We start from the raw sequence: 24,065 nt of genomic DNA on the forward strand, positions 1-24,065 counted from the left end.
CCGGGGACCATAAAGGGTCTCAGTCATTAAAATGTTAAAAATAAGTCAGATTGTTATTATTTTTTAATTATTTAACACTTACAGTAAATCTCTATATTAACTTCAAGTTGATATAAAGTAATACAAATTTAAAAAAATGTTTTATGGCTTTTCTGTCAAAAACAACTTAGTTTTTTTTATAGTAAAACTGAAATATGCAGTATTTAGTAATTAGAGGCCTAAAAGATCAATAATGCAGGACACCATTGATTTGAATTATTTCATATTTTTGAGTAATCAAAGTGAAAAGATAAATAAAAAATCATTAAATATATTTGGGATCCAAAAGGTGCCCCACTCATAAAGTGATACATTTTTATTAGGTTTTTCTTTTACTTTCAACACTTAAGTTACGAGATCAACTTCAGATATATCTGTCGATTTTATGCTGGAACTATTAATTTGTTTGTTTTATGCGCTTTGGTCAAAGAAAACTTTGATGTTTTTATATGGCTACTACACAATATATGCAATATTTACCACATAAAACATTTTGAAGTGAAATATTTGAAGTAATTGGAGCCCTGAAAATAATTCATTATAACATGGATTTTTTTGTCATTATTTTTTTTTTTTTTTGAGCAATGGCAAAAAAATAAAAATGAAGAAAGACAAAAGAAAAAAAAACAGCCTGCATGGCAGCTTTTGTGTCAACATTGCAACTTTTTCTTGTTAGATTTCACCTCATTCCACTTTTTTTAATGTTCTTTTTTATTTTTACTATAGTATTTCCAGAATGTGTGGCGGGCCGGTAAACAATTAGCTGCGGGCCGCAAATGGCCCCCGGGCCGCACTTTGGACACCCCTGCTCTAACCACTAGGCCAGGGGTCGGCAACCCGCGGCTCTAGAGCCGCATGCGGCTCTTTAGCGCCGCCCTAGTGGCTCTCTGGAGATTTTTCAAAAATGTATGAAGAATGGAAAAAGATGAGGGGAAAAAAAATCAATTTTTTGTTTTAGTATGGTTTCTGTAGGAGGACAAACATGACACAAACCTCCCTAAATGTTATAAATCACACTGTTTATATTAAACATGCTTCACTGATTCGAGTATTTGGCGAGCGCCGTTTTGTCCTACTAATTTTGGCGGTCCTTGAACACACCGTATAGTTTGTTTACAACTTTCTCCGACTTTGTAGGACGTGTTTTATGCCACTTCTTTTTCTGTCTCATTTTGTCCACCACACTTTTGACGTTGTGCGTGAGTGGACAAAGGTGAGTTTTGTTGGTGTTATTGACTTGTGTGGAGTGCTAATCAGACACATTTGGTAACTGCATGACTGCGAGCTAATCGATGCTAACATGCTATTTAGGCTAGCGATGTGTACACTAATATTACATCATTATGCCTCATTTGTAGGTATATTTGAGGTCATTTAGTTTCCTTTAAGTCCTCTTAATTAAATGTATATCTCATGACACATGTAATATGGCTTTTAATTTTTTGCGGCTCCAGACAGATTTGTTTTTGTATTTTTGGTCCAATGTGGCTCTTTCAACAATTTGGGTTGCCGACCCCTGCACTAGGCCACTGAGTAGGATTAGAAAGGACAGATTTTAAAAATATATTTAGGAAAAAAAAGACAAACAATTAAAAAATATTATTATTATTTTTTTTTTTACTTGGGACTTCCCGCGGGCCGGATTTTGTACGCTGGCGGGCCGGATCCGTTTTTACACTGTCTGCAAGTGTAAAGTGATTTTCTCCAAAGTATCTACAACTTATAATGAGGGTCGAATTGTTCCGAGTAATTACTGCTGCAGACGAGACAATAACATGGTCCCCCCTCGACATCAATGTGTTAATTGCAGTAAATAAATCATTAAACAAGGCGCTTAGTGGTAAACAGCAACGTGAGACATGATGGAGGTGGATGATGGTGTCGGGTGCCCTGAGAGGAGGAGGAGGAGAAGGAGGAGGAGAAGGAGGAGGAGGGCCAGCCGACGTCACTCATCAGACGGCTGGCTGACGGCGCTCGGAGCCTCCGAGCCTCTCAATCTGTGGCCAGCGGCGGCAGCAGAGGCAGAGTAGGCGGCGTGCAACAACCGAGAGTGTGCAACCTTTCTCTCCGGCAGACTTTCTAGACTCGACTCAAACCTCAACGAGAAGCGAACCCGAAGCGCGGCCGAGGCTTGAGCTTGCACGATCGGCGACAGAAAGAGCCAGGCTAGCCGAGCCCGCTAGCCTTTGTGAGGGTGGCCGGGCTGTCCGTGCACCCGGGGAGCCCCGAGGCAGCCCCGGGCTGGCTGGGAGAAGACCGCGCGCCTTCGAACCCTTGAGCCGTGACAGCAGCGGTGGATCTCCGCTGAGGAGCATCTCCTCTCGCCTGCCCTGCAGCCCACCAGCGTGACAGCACCCAGGAGGCGTTTGATGACTAATATTCCCTCCAGATAAACCACAACAATGTTGCGCACCGCGGCCAACGTGCTGGCGGCAGGATTGCTTGTCTTGGGGATGTTGCACAGCTCGGAAGTGGTCTCTCCATCCAGGGCTGTTGATGGTAAGCAGACTTCCTCACTGGTCTATCACCTGCTGCTTTTTGTGCACTGAATATGATCCACCTGGAGCTTGCTTGGAGGGTGACGCTCCAGCCTTAATGCTCTTTTCTTCATGTCACATGTGAATATTAGCATTAGGGAGACACATTTTAACATGACTTCTATTGCCAAACGCATGGCCTCACAAGGAATGGTTTTAAGTGGGAATACCAACATGCTAATATATAATATACATTATGTCAGGAATAAACACAGAGGCTATATCATCCCTACAAGCCTGTTTTGCAGGTTTCCCTGCTGGTCAGGGGATTTAAAATCCCCTGATCAGCAGGGAAACCTTGTCTAAAATGCATTTTCCCATCATCATCGTGCTCGGGATATACAGTCGTGGTCAAAAATTTACATACACTTGTAAAGGACATAATGTCATGGCTGTCTTGAGTTTCCAATCATTTCTACAACTCTTGTTTTTTTTGTGATAGAGTGATTGGAGCACATACTTGTCGGTCACAAAAAAACATTCATGAAGTTTGGTTCTTTTATGAATGTATTATGGGTCTACTGAAAATGTGACCAACTCCGTGGCCTAGTGGTTAGAGCAGTGGTTCTTAACCTTGTTGGAGATACCGAACCCCACCAGTTTCATATGCGCATTCACCGAACCCTTCTTTAGTTAAAAATAAAATGCTTTTTTTTCAAATTCAAGACAAAGTTATATGTTTTTGGTAACACTTTAGTATGGGGAACACATTCTAAGTAACAAAAACTTAATTTAGAGTTATTTGGTGAGGGTTAGGGTTATAATAAGGCCATGCCGTATAAGTCATTAATAAGTACTTAATAATGACTAGTTAAGAGCCAATATGTTACTAATTTGCATGTTAATAAGCAACTAATTAATGGTGAATATGTTCCCCATACTAAAGTGTTACCATGTTTTTTTACTGGTGCACAAAATGAACCGTGCATCAACATCACCTTGTTCAAACAACAAAACCAACACAGTGCATGAACTCACAACAAATTACACACCTACAAATCAGTCTGACTTCTGCTGTTGCCGTATCCGTAAAGCAGATAGGGAGAAGTTTTATATTTACACGATAAGTCGGGTGTGTCTTGACCTCCGTGGCGGAGGCTCCGTCGAACCCCTTAGGCTGACTCACCGAACCCCTAGGGTTCGATCAAACCCAGGTTAAGAACCACTGGGTTAGAGTGTCCGCCCTGAGATCGGTAGGTTGTGAGTTCAAACCCCGGCCGAGTCATACCAAAGACTATAAAAATGGGACACATTACCTCCCTGCTTGGCACTCAGCATCAAGGGTTGGAATTGGGGCTTAAATCAGCAAAAATTATTCCCGGGCGCAGCACCGCTGCTGCCCACTGCTCCCCTCACCTCCCAGGGGGTGAACAAGGGGATGGGTCAAATGCAGAGGACAAATTTCACCACACCTAGTGTGTGTGTGACAATCACTGGTACTTTAACTTTTAACTTTTCTGCTGGGTCAAAAGTATACATACAGCAATGTTAATATTTGGTTACATGTCCCTTGGCAAGTTTCACTGCAATAAGGCACTTTTGGTAGCCATCCACAAGCTTCTGGCAAGCTTCTGGTTGAATTTTTGACCACTCCTCTTGACAAAATTGGTGCAGTTCAGCTAAATTTGTTGGTTTTCTGACATGGACTTGTTTCTTCAGCATTGTCCACACGTTTAGGTCAAGACTTTGGGAAGACCATTCCAAAACCTTAATTCTAGCCTGATTTAGCCATTCCTTTACCACTTTTGATGTGTGTTTGGGGTCATTGTCCTGTTGGAATACCCAACTTTGCCCAAGACCCAATCTTCGGGCTGATGATTTTAGGTTGTCCTGAAAAATTTGGAGGTTTAACTTCTTTTTCATTGTTATTGGATTTTAAATCCCCTGACGAGCAAGGGAACCTGCGAAACAGGCTTGTAGGGATGATATAGCCTCCGTGTTTTTTCCTGACCTAATGCATATTCCGCTCTACCCCGGTATTGAGCACCGTATAACGGATAAACCACAGAAACCTCGACTATGCTAATGTATAATATGTTTTTGTTTACCTTTGAGAGTTGGGGCTATAAAATGACAGTTTTGGAATGCTGGACTTATATTTGCTGAATCTGCTGAGATGACATCCTGACCCCAGTCACATACGCTATAATCAGGGGTCCTCAACAGGCTAAATCCTGCCAAGGTATGACGTCATACCAAGTTCACAACTTGGCAGTAAATTCCTAAAAAGAGCACTGTCATATAAAATGTATTTGATTAGTTTTTTTTGCAGGCAGTGCTTCTCATTTATTTTCCGTGCAGATCCCCTTGATAGACATACACTTTTGCCGCAATCCCCTTAAATTGAACTACTATTGAAAACATAACAATATTTGCTGATTTATCTGTACAATGCGCTGTGTGGGTTATATTCTTTATATGTATCTTTACATTCCTGTCACAAACGTTTACATATCTTTGTCCTCTGTTAGCTCTGTACACGTGTTCCTGTGTACTTACTACTTCTACTGGGTAAAACACAGAGCTTGTTGATTAGATTGAGCACTGTTGCCACCTACCTGCAGCCTTGTGTATCATTCTAATGTGAATACTAGAGTGTAAACAAAAATAGTGAAAATCTCCCCAGCTGATTTTTGCAGTATGGTCTTAAAAACAGCAGAACATTCTTGCCGTACATAAAAGATCTTTGACTCGTGTTCTTTGCAGTAGGTTCTTAAAACAGCAAAGTGCTCCTGCGGCGTTAGAGGATCTTTGACCAGCATGACTAACATTTTTGCAGCAAATTTCTAAAAAACACAAGAGCGCTGTCATAAAGAGGAACTTTGACTACTCATATCTTACAAACAGCAGAGTGCCCTGTCATTAACAGCATATTTGATTAGCATAGGTTCTTAAAAACAGCACAGCGCTCCTGTTGCGAAGACAGTCTTTGACTAATCTTTATCCATTTGGTAGACTATAAGTTTAAGGTATGGCAGGGCCTTGATATGATCCTTAGCTCTGTGAAAGTGTGGCCCCTAAAACAATATAATGGAGTAGTCCTACGTTAATATAGTGGTGTAGTCCAATAATATAGTGGAGTAGTTCTATAATATTAGGACAGGGTGGACTTTATTCATCTTACAATAGGGAAATTATTTGGTTGCAGTACAGATACAAAAAGTCCCCAAAAACAAGATAAGAACACATAAAACATCAAGCAAAAACATAATTGCACCATGCATTGACAAACAACAAAATAAAACAAAAAAATAGCTATAAATAATACATATTGTGCACATATGATTGCAATGTGCACAGACAAACAATAAAACAAAAACAAAAACACAATTTCAACACCCACATGCACAGTGCTGCACGCCATTGTGTGCTGGGGTGGGAGGCAGCAACCACGTCCTAGGCTGCCCACAAGCGGAGTAGTCCTACGACAGTATAGTGGAGTAGTCTATGACACTATAGCGACGTAGTCCAACAACAATATACTGGGGTAGTCCTATAACGATATAGTGGAGTAGTACTACAACAATATAGTGGAGTAGTACTACAACAATATAGTGGAGACATCCTACAACAATATAGTGGAGTATTACTACAACAATATAGTGGATTAGTACTATAACAATATAGTGGAGTGGTACTACAACAACATAGTGGAATAGTCCTACAACAATATAGTGAAGTAAGCCTACAACAATATAGTGGAATGGAACTACAACAATATAGTGGAGTAGTCCCTACAACAATATAGTGGAATGGAACTACAACAATATAGTGGAGTAGTCCCTACAACAATATAGTGGAATGGAACTACAACAATATAGTGAAGTAGTCCCACAACAATATAGTGGAGTAGTACTACAACAATATAGTGGAGTAGTACTACACCAATATAGTGGAGTGGTGCTACAACAATATAGTGGAGTAGTACTACAACAATATAGTGGAGTAGTATGGCAACTATATAGTGGAGACATCCTACAACAATATAGTGGAGTAGTACTACAACAATATAGTGGAGTAGTACTACAACAGTATAGGGGAGTGATACTACAACAATATAGTTTCGCAGTACTACAACAATATAGTGGAGACATCCTACAACAATATAGTGGAGTAGTACTACAACAATATAGTGGAGACATCCTACAACAATATAGTGGAGTAGTACTACAACAATATAGTGGAGTAGTACTACACCAATATAGTGGAGACATCCTACAACAATATAGTGGAGTAGTACTACAACAATATAGTGTAGTAGTACTACAACAATATAGTGGAGTAGTCCTACAAAATAGAATGAAGTAAGCCTACAACAATATAGTGTAGTGGTACTACAACAATATAGTGTGGTAGTACTACAACAATATAGTGGAATGGTACTACATCAATATAGTGGAGTAGTCCTACATACTAGAGTGGAGTAAGCCTACAACAATATATGTGGTGGTACTACAACAATATAATGGAGTAGTACTACCACAATTTAGTGGACACATCTTACAACAATATAGTGGAGTAGTCCCATAACAATATAGTGGAGTAGTACTACAACAATATAGTGTAATAGTCCTATACCAATATAGTGGAGTCATCTTATAACAATATAGTGGAGGAGTTCTACAACAATATAGTGGAGTCATCTTATAACAATATAGTGAAGGAGTTCTACAACATTATAGTGGAGTCATCTTATAACAATATAGTGAAGGAGTTCTACAACATTATAGTGGAGTCATCTTATAACAATATAGTGAAGGAGTTTTACAACATTATAGTGGAGTAGCTCTGCTCTTTGTGGTCTCAAATGGTCAGAAGAATGTCTCGTTGAATAGGATTCGCACAATAACGTGTTCCTCATGGCGTTGTTGAGGAGTAAGACTTCTCTGTTGTCATCTACAGGGTAAAAAGAGCCTCTCCTATTCTCACTACTGACCTTGCACACCTTCACTGACTGGAACAACTTCTGGAAACCATTAAAATTCCCCCAGTCCTACTCACGCACACCTCTGTGTGGTGAGAGAGGAAAAGGGCGATTTGTTAGATTCTTTTAAAATAGCAACCGAGGAACTTGTTTTCTTTCAGATTCCCTATCGCCATTCACCCTTCCAGTGGCCGAACAAGCTACGTTTGAAAGGCTTTTGCAAATGTAATTTGTATTCGAACGTTATATAGCCTTTTTTTCGGAGGACTTTGAAGTCGTGTCTGTTTTAAACCACATGCTGGCTTTTAATGAGATTCATCGTCGAGCCATAAACGCCTTGAAGACATGTTTAAAATCCAACCGCTAACAAGTCTGCAACAAGCTGAGAATGCATCCTTTACAATTAAAGATGTGCATTACACTCAAGTGTTTTGATTAAGAGCAATTGACAATCAAACCATGGTTTAGTTATTATTTTATACGTTGGGACAAGCTCTCTCTGAATGTTCTGAACGTTGGCTGTGTTGTATTATGTATTTAATTTTTTACTACTATATACTATTTTTTAGGAGCTGTAATTTAGCTTCCCTTCTTCTTGAGACCACAAATAAATAGTTGACTGAATCAATAGCGCCTCTGCAGGTGGCAGCAAAGTAGCGCACTCCAAGTTCAATTGCTTTAAGACACAATTGCAAGTAATCAACAACCACCACACAATCAACAACATTTATAACAATGAACAACCATATTGACATGAATATAAGACAATGGAATCGTTCAAAACTGCAATAAGGATACACGTTTCTTCAGAGTTCCTCGAGAGGTAATCAAGACGGGCAAAAGACTGCAAGATTTTACGAAAGACGACGAGAAAATTAGCACACATTTCAGTCCAAGGCAGCAGCTGATTTGAAGAACGCACAAGTTTGCAGTTTGTTATACTTTTAACGGTTGGTATTTCGCATTTAAGTAATATCTTAATATTATTAGTATTTTTTGCAACACATTTTTGCTGAGTTTGGGTTGAGCATGGTTGGTGCAAGGCGTGCTTAGCGGGGGCTCCGTGGAAAAGTGACCTTTTTTTAAACTTTATTTGCAATTTTACTAATCCCACCCGTCAACAACACATTTTTGCTACAAGGGCTTCGTAAAGCACCAACTCGGCGAGTTTAAATAAAAGAAAACAATTGTGCGCAAAACCTAAAAGAGTTAAGCTTTTACCAGAGGCAGCCATCACAAATTATGTTTTCAGCACATACACAACGTTGAGATCTATAGTTAGAATTTGATAAACATGGGAAAAAACATGCATACTCGAGAACGGTGCATGCAAGAGCAACAAACATGGCTGTAGACGCAAAGTTAAATCATGAAATGCAACCTTACCTGAGCAAAAATGAGGCATATTTAACCGGGAGAGTCTTAATACCAATTTCCTTGATCCAGCCACACACAAAGAAGTTAAAGATCTCTATGCTTTTCTAAGTTTTCACCCGTTTTGTCGTGTAGAATGAAGTCTGGAGCACAATAGTTCGATATGCCTGGGAACTCCACCAACAGATAATCCTTGATATCACTTGACAAATCTCTTTTCGATGGATCTATTCCATTGCATAGTTTGATTTGTTTGCCCGTATCTTCTTTTTGCAGGAAGATCCTTGCGTACCGAGATAAGTCCATGTGCTGCTTGCTGTACAACAGCCATCTTGACCACCGCTGTTTTTAACTTAAGGGTACTTGTTTTTGTGTATTTGGGATCTGCATAAGTCCCAAACATGTTACTTCAAACCATGGCAGCATGGCGGAGATATTAATAAAACAATCTTGCCTTCCTTTTACATCCTCCAAATGAACCGTTTTTGCCATTTTTGCAGTGGACATTTCCAGCAGATATCTCCATATATGGTAGAGATTTACCCAAAGAGCTTTGTGCGAATCCGCCATTGCAATCCAGCTCTGTAGTCATATAAGCTACTTTTTCTCTATCCTCTTGTTGTGGGGCAGACTGGCTCGTACATGCACATGCATCCTCCGCTGTTGCCATTTATAATACAAGGTAGCGTAAAATTCTAAGTTATATCTGTCAGCGGGCCTCATATGGAAGTGCTAAAAACTACAAGGGGTAGAAGATGTAGTCGAAGTGGAAGCATGAATAGACGGCCTGAAAAAGTCTTGAAGACAGTCTGTAAAACATAATTTATGCAACATTTTGACAAAAGAAGCACCATTACATGTTATGTAGACCAGGGTTTTTCAACCAGTGTGCCTGTGCCACGCGTTATTATCTGGTGTGCCGTGGGAAATTATGCAATTTCCCCTAAATGGTCTAAAAAATATATTTTTTTGAAAACCAATTATTATAATCTACAAGTAATGTGCCGTTGTTCAGTGGCTGTGCTGTCGAGAGATCTGAAGAGTAACCTTGTAATAATCTTTTTTTTTTACATTTTCCGCTGTTCGTGTGCCTCGGGATTTAATAAAAAAATTAATAAAAATGTGCATGGCTCAAAAGAGGTTGAAAAACACTGATATAGACCACAAGAAGGTGTTTTAAATGTAGAAAAAAAATCATAATATGACCCTTTTAAAAGTAGTATCATAACCTTAGCGGCGTTTTGCAAGAATGTCGCGACCACATCTCTCCGGGTCATTATTGTGTGTGAGTGGCAGGGAGAAAAGCTCCGACTCACTTAGTTGTCGCCTGTTGGTTTGCGTATTTAAAACATACATTTTTTTTAGGGATAAAACATATTATTTTGGAGTCAAATTCGCTAATCCACAGAATGTCAATGTTTGGGTAAGTAGGATGGTTTTCAGAGGACAGCGCCTCCTGGTTGCAGCCAAGCATTGCATTCCACTTGGCCAATTGCTTCAAGACAAAATTAATAAGCAATCAGTACTGCGCCATTATACAGCCCATCCCTATTTAAAATACACTCTTGTATGTTTTGAGTGAATTTCTTGAGGCCCAACCGCTTGATTAGATGAGTCAGCCTTGAGCTCAGCTGTCCGCCTAAATATTCATTGTGGCTTGTTGAGGTCGACACGGAGAAAATGACTTTTTACAATGTGCAAATTTGTTTTTCTTGTGTTATTATGTGTGACTCATCCAACTTGATCATTGTCCAGCTAGTTACCCTTTGCCAAAGCTGATAAAAGACATTTAAAGATTAAGTCATGTACATTTTCTGACTTGCTGAGAGTTGTTTTGCCATGTTCCGGACCGTAGAACTGTAGAACAGCCAGGCATCCAGGGTCACCCACCAGCAGCCCCTTGGTTTTAATTGGGTCTAAACTGCCCTTTGTTTCTCGTCGGAGACTTTGGTGAACAGTCTCAAATTGTTCAGAAAGCGCTGCTAATTGGGGGCTTAGTGGCAAAGGCCCTAATGAAGGAATTCAGGATTGCTTCACTGTTGGAAACAATGTCATTTACTCAACACCCGCTGCAATTTCACTTATTACTTGTTACTTTGTGTTGCACTGTGGTAAAGTAACAATGCATTTACTGTTTTGCATTGATTTCAGTAACAGACTTTCCCCATATTATGCAAAATTGACAATTTTAATAATGTTGGAACATTAATTTGCGCATCTAGAGCCAATTGATGAGCACCAAACGTGAACAAAATACTTGGTTGTGTGGTGTTTGGGTCTGTGGGACCTGTTTTCATTTTTTATTAAAAGAAAAATAATACATTTAATTAATTTTTCAAACGGAGACTCACTGGCTTTGGCTAATTTTCTGTGAAGAACATATATAAGAATACATATTTAATGACCACACACCATACACCCCCCCTACACATTTCTATTACGCATAAGATGTCCGGGTCCACTGGACCCGGGGCTAATAGAAGTGTGGAAATTGATGTTCTGTGTACCACACACACACACACCACACACACACACACACACACACACACACACACACACACACACACACACACACACACACACACACACGCACACACAGCAGGCCTAGACAGGAGGAGGACAGAGTGTAGGTACACAGAACATCAGAGGGTCAAATGTGCGAGAAAATGAGAGCAGACAGTGTTGACAAACAGTGTTGCAACCTTGTCTGGGAACCGCAGGTGCAGAAACACAAAAGAAGAATCCCTGTGGGATGCAGAAACTGGCAGAGAAATTTTCCCTGCAACGTTCATATTGTTGTTACTCAGCCAGCGTTTGTGGGTCTGGTGGACCCGTTGCATTTTGTGGCTTTTAATGCCTCACAATCAAACACTTTTATGTTAAAATACTGCACAGATGTTTATTGGGATACGGTTGCATTTTGTGGCTTTTAATGCCTCACAATCAAACACTTTTATGTTAAAATACTGCACAGATGTTTATTGGGATACGGTTGAATTTTGTGGCTTTTAATGCCTCACAATCAAACACTTTTATGTTAAAATACTGAACAGATGTTTATTGGGATAAGGTAAATATCTGTTCAGTATTTTAACATTAAAGTGTTTGATTGTGAGGCATTAAAGCCACAAAATGCAACGGGTCCATCAGACCCACAAACGCTGGCTGAGTAACAACAATATGAACATTACACAAGGGTTAACCGGAAGAAGCACTCAAAAGCTTGCTTTCAGAGTTTTGGCTTTGGAGCAGGCTTCGCTACACATCTGAAAATGACGCCTGGAACTCTGCTAATTATCCGCATGTGGGAGCTGTAAGTTTTATCCCTTTGTTTTTCTTCAGCAAATAGCCAAAACCTAGTTAGCTCACATAGTTAAAGTATGACCAGTGATGATAACATTTGACTTAATTTGTGATGGGGATTTAAAGTTGTGATAGATTTTAGAGACAAATATGTTTACCATGATGTTAGCATTGTAGCTCCCATATCGTTGCTATTGTTTGTGTCCTCCTGTACCACTCCTTAATGTTACGTTGTTGCAAGTGCTACCTGGCATCCACTATGGACGCTGTGAACTTTATGTAAAACTACCCAATAGCGCTGCTTGGAGACACCCGTGGAAAAGCACTGCTCATTAGCGTTAAAGCTACAGACACAGTTTTCCCAGTAATGCTTTAGAAAAGCAGTTAGAGTGTCTGACCTGAGATCGGTAGGTCGTGAGTTCATACCAAAGACTATAAAAATGGGACCCATTACCTCTCTGCTTAAATCACCAAAATGATACCCAGGCGCGGCCATTGCTGCTGCTCACTGCTCCCCTCACCTCCCAGGGGATGGAACAAGGGGATGGGTCAAATGCAGAGAGTAATTTCACCACACCTAGTGTGTGTGTGTGACTATCAGTGGTACTTTTTAACTTTTGTTTAAATCGTCTAAATTCTAGCAACAAGGCCTGATTTTGGACAACATACTTTCAATAAACTACATTTGTGGAACATTTGTTGGAAAATAGTGTAACTTAAAAATGAATTTATCATCTGTGATTCTAATCTCTTGGCTCATTACCCCCACACAACCCTTGTAACATTTGGCTGCAGTACACACGGCCAAAGGTTCACATTTTACCATCTGCTGACAACTTAATACAATACGGTCGAAAAAGAGCATTTGGCAGCTTAAACTTATTCACTTACTCACGTCAACATTGTGGGAAAAAACTTACTTACTGCCTGCACTGCGATGAAATATGTAAATGTGACACTAAGAAGGATAGATTCTTTGCATTGCCTGGCAAAATATAATCCAGTACTTTTGGTCAGTGAAAATATCAAGTAAGGATAATAACTAAGATAAATGACTTTGCTAAGAGGAAGCATACCAAAGACTATAAAAATGGGACATTACCTCTCTGCTTGGCACTCAGCATCAAGGGTTGGAATTGGGGATTACATCACCAAAATGATTCTCGAAAGCGGCCACCGCTGCTGCTCACTGCTCCCCTCACCTCCCACGGGTTGGAACAAGGTGATGGGTCAAATGCAGAGGGTAATTTCACCACACCTAGTGTGTGTGTGAGACTATCAGTGGTACTTTAACTTTAACTTTATAGAATTCTTCACTGTTTAAGATTCAAAATTACATCAGAGTTAGATCCTCTTAATTTGTTCATCACTGTTAAAAATTCATAAAGTACTCACATTTCTTATTCCATTAAAACAATATACTTAATGGAAAGCTTTGTAAATATATTTCTTAATGAGAGTTGGATGAAAAGATCATTACAATGAATACAGCCATTTATCTCATTATGTAGCCCGCTAGTAAATGTTAGCTTAGCATAAAAGTCTATAAATCGCTAACCTGGCTCAGTTGAAGTGGGAATAAAAAAATATTTAAAAGTGTATTCTTTGGCCCTAACTCTCTGAAAAGGAAGGAAATACATGATACAGTTACCTTGTATGTTATGTCGTATGCTTTAGATGAGTCATGGTAGCTTTTCTAGGCTTATCTTTACGTAGCTAATTATCAAATGACCACAAACAACTGTATGAAACTGGCCAGCAACTAGTAGCCTAGCATAGATGCTAGGAATGGCTCTCCAGGTTTAATCACAGTTAAAAAAATAAAAGTATGCCTATAAAATATATGTTTTGTTTTTATGGGGGTATGCTTTAGATGAGACATGCTAGCTTTTCCAGGTTTATTTTTATGAAGCTTAATAACGATAAACAACAGTATAAAACTGGTTGGCAATTATTAGCTTACCCTGCACGCTAAAAATGGCTACACTGGGCGAAAAAGGACGACAAAGTTCAAAGGAGATTCTTTAGCCTTTTACTTTCTGGTAAAAAAAAAATTACATATGATCACGCTGATTAAATATCGACAAATTTTTTCAAGGTGAACGACACTAAATGACAAAACTAACTAGTAACTATAGCTCAACGTTGCCTGGATACTGTAAAATGGCTACCCTGGTAAAGAAATCATTATATATATAATAACGGTTAGAGATGTCCGATAATGGCTTTTTTGCCGATATCCGATATTCCAATATTGTCCAACTCTTAATTACCGATTCCGATATCAACCGATACCGATATATACAGTCGTGGAATTAACACATTATTATGCCTAATTTTGTTGTGATGCCCCGCTGGATGCATTAAACAATGTAACAAGGTTTTCCAAAATAAATCAACTCAAGTTATGGAAAAAAATGCCAACATGGCACTGCCATATTTATTATTGAAGTCACAAAGTGCATTATTTTTTTAACATGCCTCAAAACAGCAGCTTGGAATTTGGGACATGCTCTCCCTGAGAGAGCATGAGGAGGTTGAGGTGGGTGGGGTTGGGGGGGGGGGGGGGGGGGCTTTGAGGGGTTGAGGTGGGGGAGAGGGTAGGGGGTAGCGGGGGTGTATATTGTAGCGTCCCGGTAGAGTTAGTCCTGCAAGGGTTTCTGGGTATTTGTTCTGTTGCGTTTATGTTGTGTTACGGTGCGGATGTTTTCCCGAAATGTGTTTGTCATTCTTGTTTGGTGTGGGTTCACAGTGTGGCGCATATTTGTAACAGTGTTAAAGTTGTTTGTACGGTCACCCTCAGTGTGACCTGTATGGCTGTTGACCAAGTATGCCTTGCATTCAATTGTGTGTGGGAAAAGCTGTAGATATTATGTGATTGGGCCGGCACACAAAGGCAGTGCCTTAAAGGCACGCCCCCAATATTGTTGTCTGGGTGGAAATCGGGAGAAATTCGGGAGAATGGTTGCCCCGGGAGATTTTCGGGAGGGGCACTGAAATTCGGGAGTCTCCCGGGAAAATCGGGAGGGTTGGCAAGTATAACTGGGAGATGCAACTGCTCTGTACTTCTCCCTACGTCCGTGTACCACTCCGTGTAGCGGCGTTTTAAAAAGTCATACATTTTTCTTTTTGAAACCGATACCGATAATTTCCAATATTACATTTTAAAGCATTTAATCTCTAATAACGGTAAATTGATGTTTTTGGAAAGTGTATGTTGGGGAGCCATGCAAGCTTGGTTGGCCTTTTACGAACTAAAAAAAACTTTTAAAAACGAGATTGAATCTCTTTGGAAAAAAAGCACAATTAGGAACTAATACAAGAACCGTGTCAAATATTCCGTCTTTCCAGATAATAATGCTCAGAGAAGAACATACGTAGGCTACTGTATTTGGCTGCAGTAGCCAATTACTTTCTCTGGAAGCCATCTTTCCAGTTGTCATGGTAACGGCAGTGGAAAAGGACAAAGTGAGCAGTGGTTCATTTGTCAGCCCCACAAAACCAGCTGCTCGGAACACGACTGTTTAGAGAGGGTTTTAAGTGTACTGTAAATATTGATCCTGTGTACTTTGACCGAAGCGCGTCACAGACATTTGACGAAAACACCTGTGAACTGTTTACATTCCGATTTTCCGAACTATAAGCTGCTACTTTTTTCTTATGCTTTGAACCCTGCAGTTTATGAAATAGTGTGGCTAATGTATGGATTTTTCTTTGCTAATGTAATCTACAAATGGTTTTCAACACTGACAGAGACACAAAGTATGTTATTGTTTGTGCTAGGTCGCCATCTTTTGGACAAGTTTGCTCACTGCAGGTGCTGGGGGTTGAAAATGTATTAATTTAATAATTTTCAGTTCTGCCTACTATTCATTTTTTGCGTTTCTGTTTGAAAGGATTCTTCATTCATCACTCCAAACAATGTTTATAAGTTGTACAAAATAACTAAAATAATTCATACTTACTAAACCAGGGGTCAGGAACCTTTTTGGCTGAGCGAGCCATGAAAGCCAAATATTTCGAAATGTATTCCTGTGAGAGCCATATAATATTTTTTAACATTGAATACAACTAAATACGTGCATTTTTAAGTAAGACCAACATTTTTTGAGTATAATAAGTCTCTTATTCTTTTTTAATTACATTGTTATTTTAAAGGTAACCATCAATAAATAAAATACTTCTTACCATTAATGTGACTTCTTGTGCTGCATGGTTTTGCTGATGGCTTTGTAGTCTGGTTGATACGTGGTTATTTTTAAAACTGTGATTACCAGCAGAATTATTCATTACTTATTGTGTTAAGCAGTGTCAGCTAAGATTTATCTGAGAGCCAGATGCAGTCATCAAAAGAGCCACATCCGGCTCTAGAGCCATAGGTTCCCTACCCCTGTACTAAACCGTCCCATGTTGGATGTCTGTAGGAGTGTTTTCATGCATATTGTTACGGTTGTACAGGGGAAGAAGACGGCACAGACAGGTGGTACGGGGACCGGTCTGGGTGCTGGTACGGGCACCAGTCTGGGTGCTGGTACGGGCACCAGTCTGGGTGCTGGCACAGGGACCAGTCTGGGTGCTGGTACGGGAACCGGTCTGGGTGCTGGTACGGGGACCAGTCTGGGTGCTGGTACGGGGACCAGCCTTGCAGCGGGTGCTGGTACCTACGGGGACCAGCCTAGGAGCGGGTGCTGGTTCGGGGACCAGTCCTGGAGCGGGTGCTGGTTCGGGGACCAGTCTTGGAGCGGGGATAGAATCACTGGGGGCGGAGCGAGAGTCACTGGGGGCGGAACTTGAGTCACTGGAGGCGGAGTTTCCCGACAGCGAGTCGAAGTCCTTCTGGGAGGTCTCCGTCTTCTCCGGCGAGACCGGCACGGTGGTGCAGCGAGTTTCCCGGGCCAGACAGAGTCAATGGGGACCAGCGAACCCTCGGGACCCCACATCATACCTTGCAGCTCTTCGGGTGTATATAACTCTCCATGTGCCGAGGACATACCCGCAGTCTGCGTAGCGGGGATCGGGCACTAGGGACTTCATGTTTCCTCCTCCTCCTCGTCCTCCTCGTGCCACATATTTGTACGTGCTATCGTAATGTAATCAAGCTTGCCTCGTTAACATTAGCGAACATGCTAACACCTTTACAAGGGTCTGTGTTTGTATCGTTAACTTATATTGACATTATTTTTGTATTGTTTCAGTTTCGTAAATTCAAAAAAACACCACCGTGGAGTTTGTTTAGCTGATTGGGGAGCTCGCTTCCGCAGCTAGCGAGTCCATGACAATGACTTCTCTTTTGTTTTGATCAGCCGTTTTACTGCCTTGTGACAGGCATCATTTGTGAACAATTGAGGTATGTAAATAATATAGATCTGCGGCTTATGGTCTGTTGCAACTAATATATTTTCAATAATTATTTGTTGTACACTTTGGTGGGTTAAATAAGTCTATAGTCCAGAAAGGAGGATTGTTAGGAAGAAAAAAAGCACAATATTTTATATCTACTTTTTAATGATGTTGTTGGTGTAGAACTTCACAGCATTATGTTAAAACGTGCTTGTAGTACTTGGCCCCTATTACCCCTCCGTTATAAAGGCGTTTGAACTGGATGCAGTATAGTTCTACTTTATTTGGCTACATCCCTTGTACGGGATATATTTCATATAACACTTTTTATGTGTCGGCCTCTTTGATGCCAACCTTTTGGAGACAAATGGTGCACACAATCTCAGCCGTGTTGTCAGCCTCTGCTTTATCATCCGGACACAAATACACCCAAACAGGTGCAGAGGCATTTTTCTTTTTTACAAGTCCTCTTGTAGTTTCGCTGCACAGTTGCCAATTCTACCCACAGAGATTGACAGAATGCTGACACCGAGGCCTTGTAGACGCATTGTATCCAATTAAGAACTGCGTGTTCGAATAACTCACACAGGATGATTTTGTGTTGCGTGTTGATCTATACCTTTTTTTCCACACTGAAACCTCCCGTTTTTATACATCCAGGTGCAGTCAGGTGACTTGTGTCGACCCGTTTACATCAGCAACAAACATGGCTTTGCTTTGCTGATCTGTGTCGGTTTTAATCAACTGTGTTGGGGCCCTGATTTGGTGTTGCAGTATATGCTGTTAGAGCAGGGGTGTCAAACTCATTTTAGATCAGGGGCCACATGGAGATAAAATCTACTCCCAAGTGGGCCGGACTGGTAAAATCACGGCACGATAACTTAAAAATAAAGACAACTTCAGATTGTTTTCTTTGTTTAAAAATAGAACAAGCACATTCTGAAAATTTACAAATCATAATGTTTTTGTTTTGTTTTTTTACACTTACATTTGCGGTTAATATTATTCTATCTTTATTTGTCGTTATTTATACTTTCTGAATAAATTATGTGATAATATTCATCAGTCAACTCATTGGTGTTAATTTTCAATCTATCAAGATAAAAAAATATCAAAATCAAATTACAAGATGTTATTTATGTAGTTTGCTCATTGTCCTCGACTGGTGCACTAACATCATGTGGTTTATTTTGTACATACTGTATGTAGCATCATCTACAAAGATACAAAGAATTGCTATTGCGACATCCAGTGAACACATTTAGAACAGCAGTTTCTTTCATTCAAAAATTTCGACTCATTTTTATACTTAGCAAACTCATCCCTCGGGCCGGAGAAAACCTGTTCCCGCGGGCCGTACGTTTGACACCCCTGTGTTAGAGTAATGTGACACTTAGGGGTGTCCCGATCTGATATTGATATCGGTCCAAATCAGCAAAAAAATCATATAAAAAGCATCTAAAATCTCTGCTATAAGCGCTCCAATACAAGCAGTCTTGCAGCGTTTACTAACTGGGTAGGCAGTTACCAGCTAAATGTCCTTTACAAAAGGTAAACATGGGAGGCTACAGGCTATAGGCTACTAGGAGCTAGCAGCTACACAACAACTAAGCACATAAGCTTGACATATTGTACCTAATGTGATAAGTGTCCTGAATTGAACAATATTGCCATCAAATACAGCACCTTTGTCAATATAAACAAATATAGAATAATTATAGTTGCATATAACTTACATATATAAAGTCTCCAAGGCAGAAGCCCAGTAGAAAGTATCCAGTAACAAACGTGTCTGCATCATTCAACTTACTGCGTCATGAGCTTACCTTAATGAATTGTTGTGGCCAAAATCTCTCCATTTCAAATCAAATCAAATCAAATCAACTTTATTTATAAAGCACATTTAAAATTTACCACAGGGGTAGCCAAAGTGCTGTACAATGGGCAGGTTAAAAGATAATACGAGTACCGAGCAAACACAACACAACACAAACAGAACACGATAAAAAATAAATAAATAAAATAAAATAAATAAAACATAAAAACAGGTTCACAGCAGGTGTATTATGGGACGCCATTGCAGGATGGATATCACTCAGTGTTAAAAGCCATGGAATAAAAGTATGTTTTTAAGAGAGATTTAAAAACAGGAAGAGAGGAGGCTTGTCTAACACTCAGAGGTAGGTCGTTCCAGAGCTTGGGAGCAGCAGCGGCGAAAGCTCTGTCACCTCTAAGCTTCAGCTTTGTGTCATTTAAATCTAAAGACCGCGTAAGTCCATTCCAGATGGTTAATGAGAAATAGGTTTGTGTTTTTCCTACCTACCATTGTTCTCTATTTGACTAATTTCACTTGATCAAGCCTTTTCTAACATTCCATACTTCAAAATAATAACAGAGATGTGCTGATATCGTATTGGATCACTTTCGGTATCAGCCAATACTCAAGGCTCTAATACCGCTATCATATTGCAAGTCAAAAAAAGTTGTATCAGAACACACTTTGCAACAGTGGTACCTCGGTTTCACCTCAATTGTGCCCTGTTTTTCGAATGTCATCCGGCTAAATCAGGGGTCAACAACCCAAAATGTTCAAAGAGCCATATTTGAGCAAAAATACAAAAACTTTTTTTTTTTTATTGCTTATGACTGCAAAATAAGCCACAATGTGACCAAAGAAAATTGAAATTGAAAGCACTCTCTATAAAATATGTTTTGTGTTCATGTTTTTGTGTGTGTGGAACGGATTGGATTTCCAATATTTTTTAAAGAGAAAAAATGCTTTGGTTTTGGTATGATTCGTTTTATTTGGACTTGTGGAACGGGTTACTAATACAAACCACTGTACTAAATGGTCTGCAGGCAATGCTCCTGCCTGGTACCTCCTTGTGGAGAGTTGAGACCTACAGTAGGAAGGGGATTCATACGGTCCCGGTTTACCTGACACATAAAACGTGGCAAATTATGGGTGTGGGGGGCGGGGGTCTCAGTGACTTTAATTTTTAGTAGACTGCATTGCAAAATTAAGAGCCCCCCTCTGTACAATTCTATAGACAATTTCAAACGGTGCCACCAACAGATAAACACTTTCTGTTTTAAGCATCCGCCCACACAATTCATGCATTCATTCACATCCATTTTATTCTTTCTTTCGTTTGACATCCATTTTGCAGTCACAAATGTGTGAGGGAGCAGAGTTGAACCCATTCTGGATGAGCATTCATTCCTTGTATGGAGGAATTGAAGCACACTAACCTGACAGGACGGAACAATTCAACACCCCGATAAAAGCTCTCCCAGCTTTTTGTGCAATGACAAAAAAAGAACGCTACCATTGCAATCATTTTGACGTATTCTTCCTCATCACTGTGAGGTAACCTAAAAAGGTCATCAAAATATTAGAAAAATGTCAGTATGATGTTTTGCCGGGGATTGCGAACTAGGAATAGGCCTATTAATAGAATTTGGTAGCTTGTGTGGATTTGATCGATTCATCACTGGAAGTGTTTGAGGCTGAAGTGTGTGAAGGCAGAGTGTGATACTTGACTTTCGTCTCCTTATTTTTGGTATTTGTTTCTTTTTCAGCGCTCTTACTTTTGTTCCACTTCCTGTTTGGAAAATCCCATCATATTCTCTACTGGTTGCTTGTGTTAACGTATCTGAGTTATTGTGTAGAAATATGGGGAAATAGGTACAAAAGTTCACTTATTCGCTTATCATGTTCAGTTCAGTTCAGTTCAGTTAAGTTCAGTTTCAGTTTATTTCGAACATGCGTACAATACAATGTAATTCATCATATATTTCCAGTTGTTTCATTACAGCACGTGCGAAAAGGAGTAGGAAGAAGCTGAGCTTATTTAATCCTACCCCTTTTCATACCATAGCAATTTTATCCTATTTCCTTGTTCTCTGTAACATAACATTGAACAAATAATTAATAAACAAATAATATACCATAGTAAGTAAACAAATATTAAATACATAAATTATCTTTGTCTCAATTAAAAAATAAAAATAAAATTAAAAAAAATTAAAAAAGGGTTCAAGATATTAATCAATCAATCAATGTTTATTTATATAGCCCTAAATCACAAAAGTCTCAAAGGGCTGCACAGAGCCCACACAAAGGACGTCGATGTGAATGACTATGAGAAACCGCATATGTGGGTAACCCCCCCTCTAAGTACAGTCCCTAGTGGATCCACATAACAGTGAGAGTCCAGTCCATAGTGGGGCCAGCAGGAGACCATCTCGAGCGGAGACAGGTCAGTAGCGCAGAGACGTCCCCAACCGATGCACAGGCGAGCGGTCCACCCCGGGTCCCAACTCTGGACTGCCAGCATCTCATCCATGGTCACCGGAACCGGAATAACCCGGCGAGGGGGCAAAGGAAAAAAGAAAACAGCAGATCAACTGGTCTAAAAAAGGGGGGTCTATTTAAAGGCTAGAGTATACAAATGAGTTTTAAGATGGGACTTAAATGCTTCTACTGAGGTAGCATCTCTAACTTTTACCAGGAGGGCATTCCATAGTACTGGAGCCCGAACAGAAAACGCTCTATAGCCCGCAGACTTTTTTTGGGCTCTGGGAATCACTAATAAGCCGGAGTTGATCATACTTCTTGTTCTGTGTACTTTGTGAACACTTGTAGTTTGAACAGTCTCTTAAACTGAATCATATTGGTGCTTTGTTTGATTTTTTTGGTTAATCCATTCCATAATTTAATTCCACATACAGATATGCTAAAGGTTTTAAGTGTTGTACAAGCATACAAATCTTTTAAATTAGATTTTCCTCTAAGGTTATATTTCTCCTCTTTTGTTGAGAAGAATTGTTGTACATTCTTGGGTAGCAGGTTATAGTTTGCTTTGTACATCATTTTAGCTGTTTGCAAATGCACCAAATCGTCAAATTTCAATATTTGTGATTCAATAAATAAAGTGTTTGTATGTTCCCTACATCCAACATTATCTATTATTCTAATTTATCTTTTTTGTAGCACAGTTAGTGAATGAAGCGCACATTTGTAGTTGTTTCCACATATTTCTACACAATAACTCAGATATGGTAACACTAGCGAGCAGTAAAGAATATGAAGTGATTTTTGGTCTAGAACATGTTTTGCTTTGTTCATTATTGACGTGTTTCTTGTTACTTTATCTTGTATATTTTTTACATGAGATTTCCAATTCATTTTATCATCTATTGTTACACCCAATAATGTGTTTTCTTTTACCCTTTCAATGTCTACTCCGTTTACCCTTTCAATGTCTACTCCCCTGTTACACAAAAGAAAGATGAGTTAGAGTAATATATAATGAGTGATACATACAGTGACTACAAATATATTGAAGGCAGCCACCACAGTTGACATACTTCACACAAAAGTCATAATTTCTGCGGGATTGTTGGTCCAAAGCTAATGAAGATTTTGGCAAAATGAGTGTAGTAAGTTATTATTTTGGTTATTGTGTGTATTTTTTTTAACGTTTATTGCGCCGTTGAGTGCTCGTTAGAGAGCCTGCTGGTCGCTAAACACTGCAGGAATGTAGCAGCAGAGTGCTTCAAATACGGCCACAAATGTATACTTTCACCAAATAAAAGCATGTTTTATTGTAAATTTATGAGCTGGAGTATGTTTAGAACTATATGTAGACGTATTATTTCAGTTTATTTCATCAGAAAAACTAACGTCAAAATGACAACAATTGCATGCACACATCCTTGGTACTTGTTGTTTTGTTGGCCATACTCTCTTTTAGGGCTGCAACAACTAATCGATTAAATCGATTAAAATTGATTGTAAAAATAGTTGGCGATTAATTTAGTCATCGATTCGTTGGATCCATGCTATGCGCATGAGCAGAGGCTACTTTTATTTTATTTAAAACATTTTTTTTTTTTTATAAACCTTTATTTATAAACTGCAACATTTACAAACAGCTGAGAAACAATAATCAAGATAAGTATGGTGCCAGTATGCTGTTTTTTTTCAATAAAATACTGGAAAGGATAGAAATGTAGTTTGTCTCTTTTATCCGATTATTAATTGATTAATCGAAGTAATAATCGACAGATTAATCGATTATCAAAATAGTTGTTAGTTGCAGCCCTACTCTCTTTATAATCGACTCAGACTACTACCAAACTCGTTTTTCCCCATTGCTGCCTGGAACTATTGAAAGAAACTTCTCCATATTGGCGGCTCGGTCCATGGAGCGCATGCATCATACGGACAGTTAAAACTTGTCTTGGACTTATTACAAAGCACCAAATTATTGTTATATAATCTTCTTTAAAATGTTTCCCCTCATCGGCATGCTAAGTAGGCTTGATTGTCATTCTTCTCCCTTTGCAGTAATGTGCACCGTAGAGATGGCTTGGCGGGAGTAATTTTGTCTAAACTGATTACAGTAATAATTGAGGATCACATTTTGGGCTTCTCTTCATATTGAATTGAGTACACATAACCGAGTTTTTGCTTCCTTAGGTTAGCTGTCTTGTTTGGTTGCAGCTTCAGGGTTCGGACATGAAATCTAAGTAGTACATCC

General features: G+C 39.5%; 1 protein-coding gene across 3 annotated transcripts in view; it reads left to right on the forward strand.

Annotated features, from left to right (window-relative positions):
• Positions 1–1,235: 1,235 nt before the first annotated feature.
• LOC133650712 (low-density lipoprotein receptor-related protein 1-like) overlaps positions 1,236–24,065 on the forward strand; it is a 294,864-nt gene continuing 272,034 nt past the window's right edge. For 2 of the 3 annotated variants that reach the window (XM_062048295.1, XM_062048304.1), the window contains exon 1: positions 2,051–2,538. In XM_062048295.1, the coding sequence (XP_061904279.1) occupies positions 2,442–2,538 (97 nt within the window). In that variant the 5' untranslated portion in view covers positions 2,051–2,441. Of the gene's footprint in view, positions 1,253–2,050; positions 2,539–24,065 lie in introns of those variants that run through there. The other variant, XM_062048313.1, reaches the window with a different exon arrangement.

Source organism: Entelurus aequoreus, linkage group LG01, assembly GCF_033978785.1.
Source record: "Entelurus aequoreus isolate RoL-2023_Sb linkage group LG01, RoL_Eaeq_v1.1, whole genome shotgun sequence".
In the NCBI taxonomy this organism is placed as follows: domain Eukaryota; kingdom Metazoa; phylum Chordata; class Actinopteri; order Syngnathiformes; family Syngnathidae; genus Entelurus; species Entelurus aequoreus.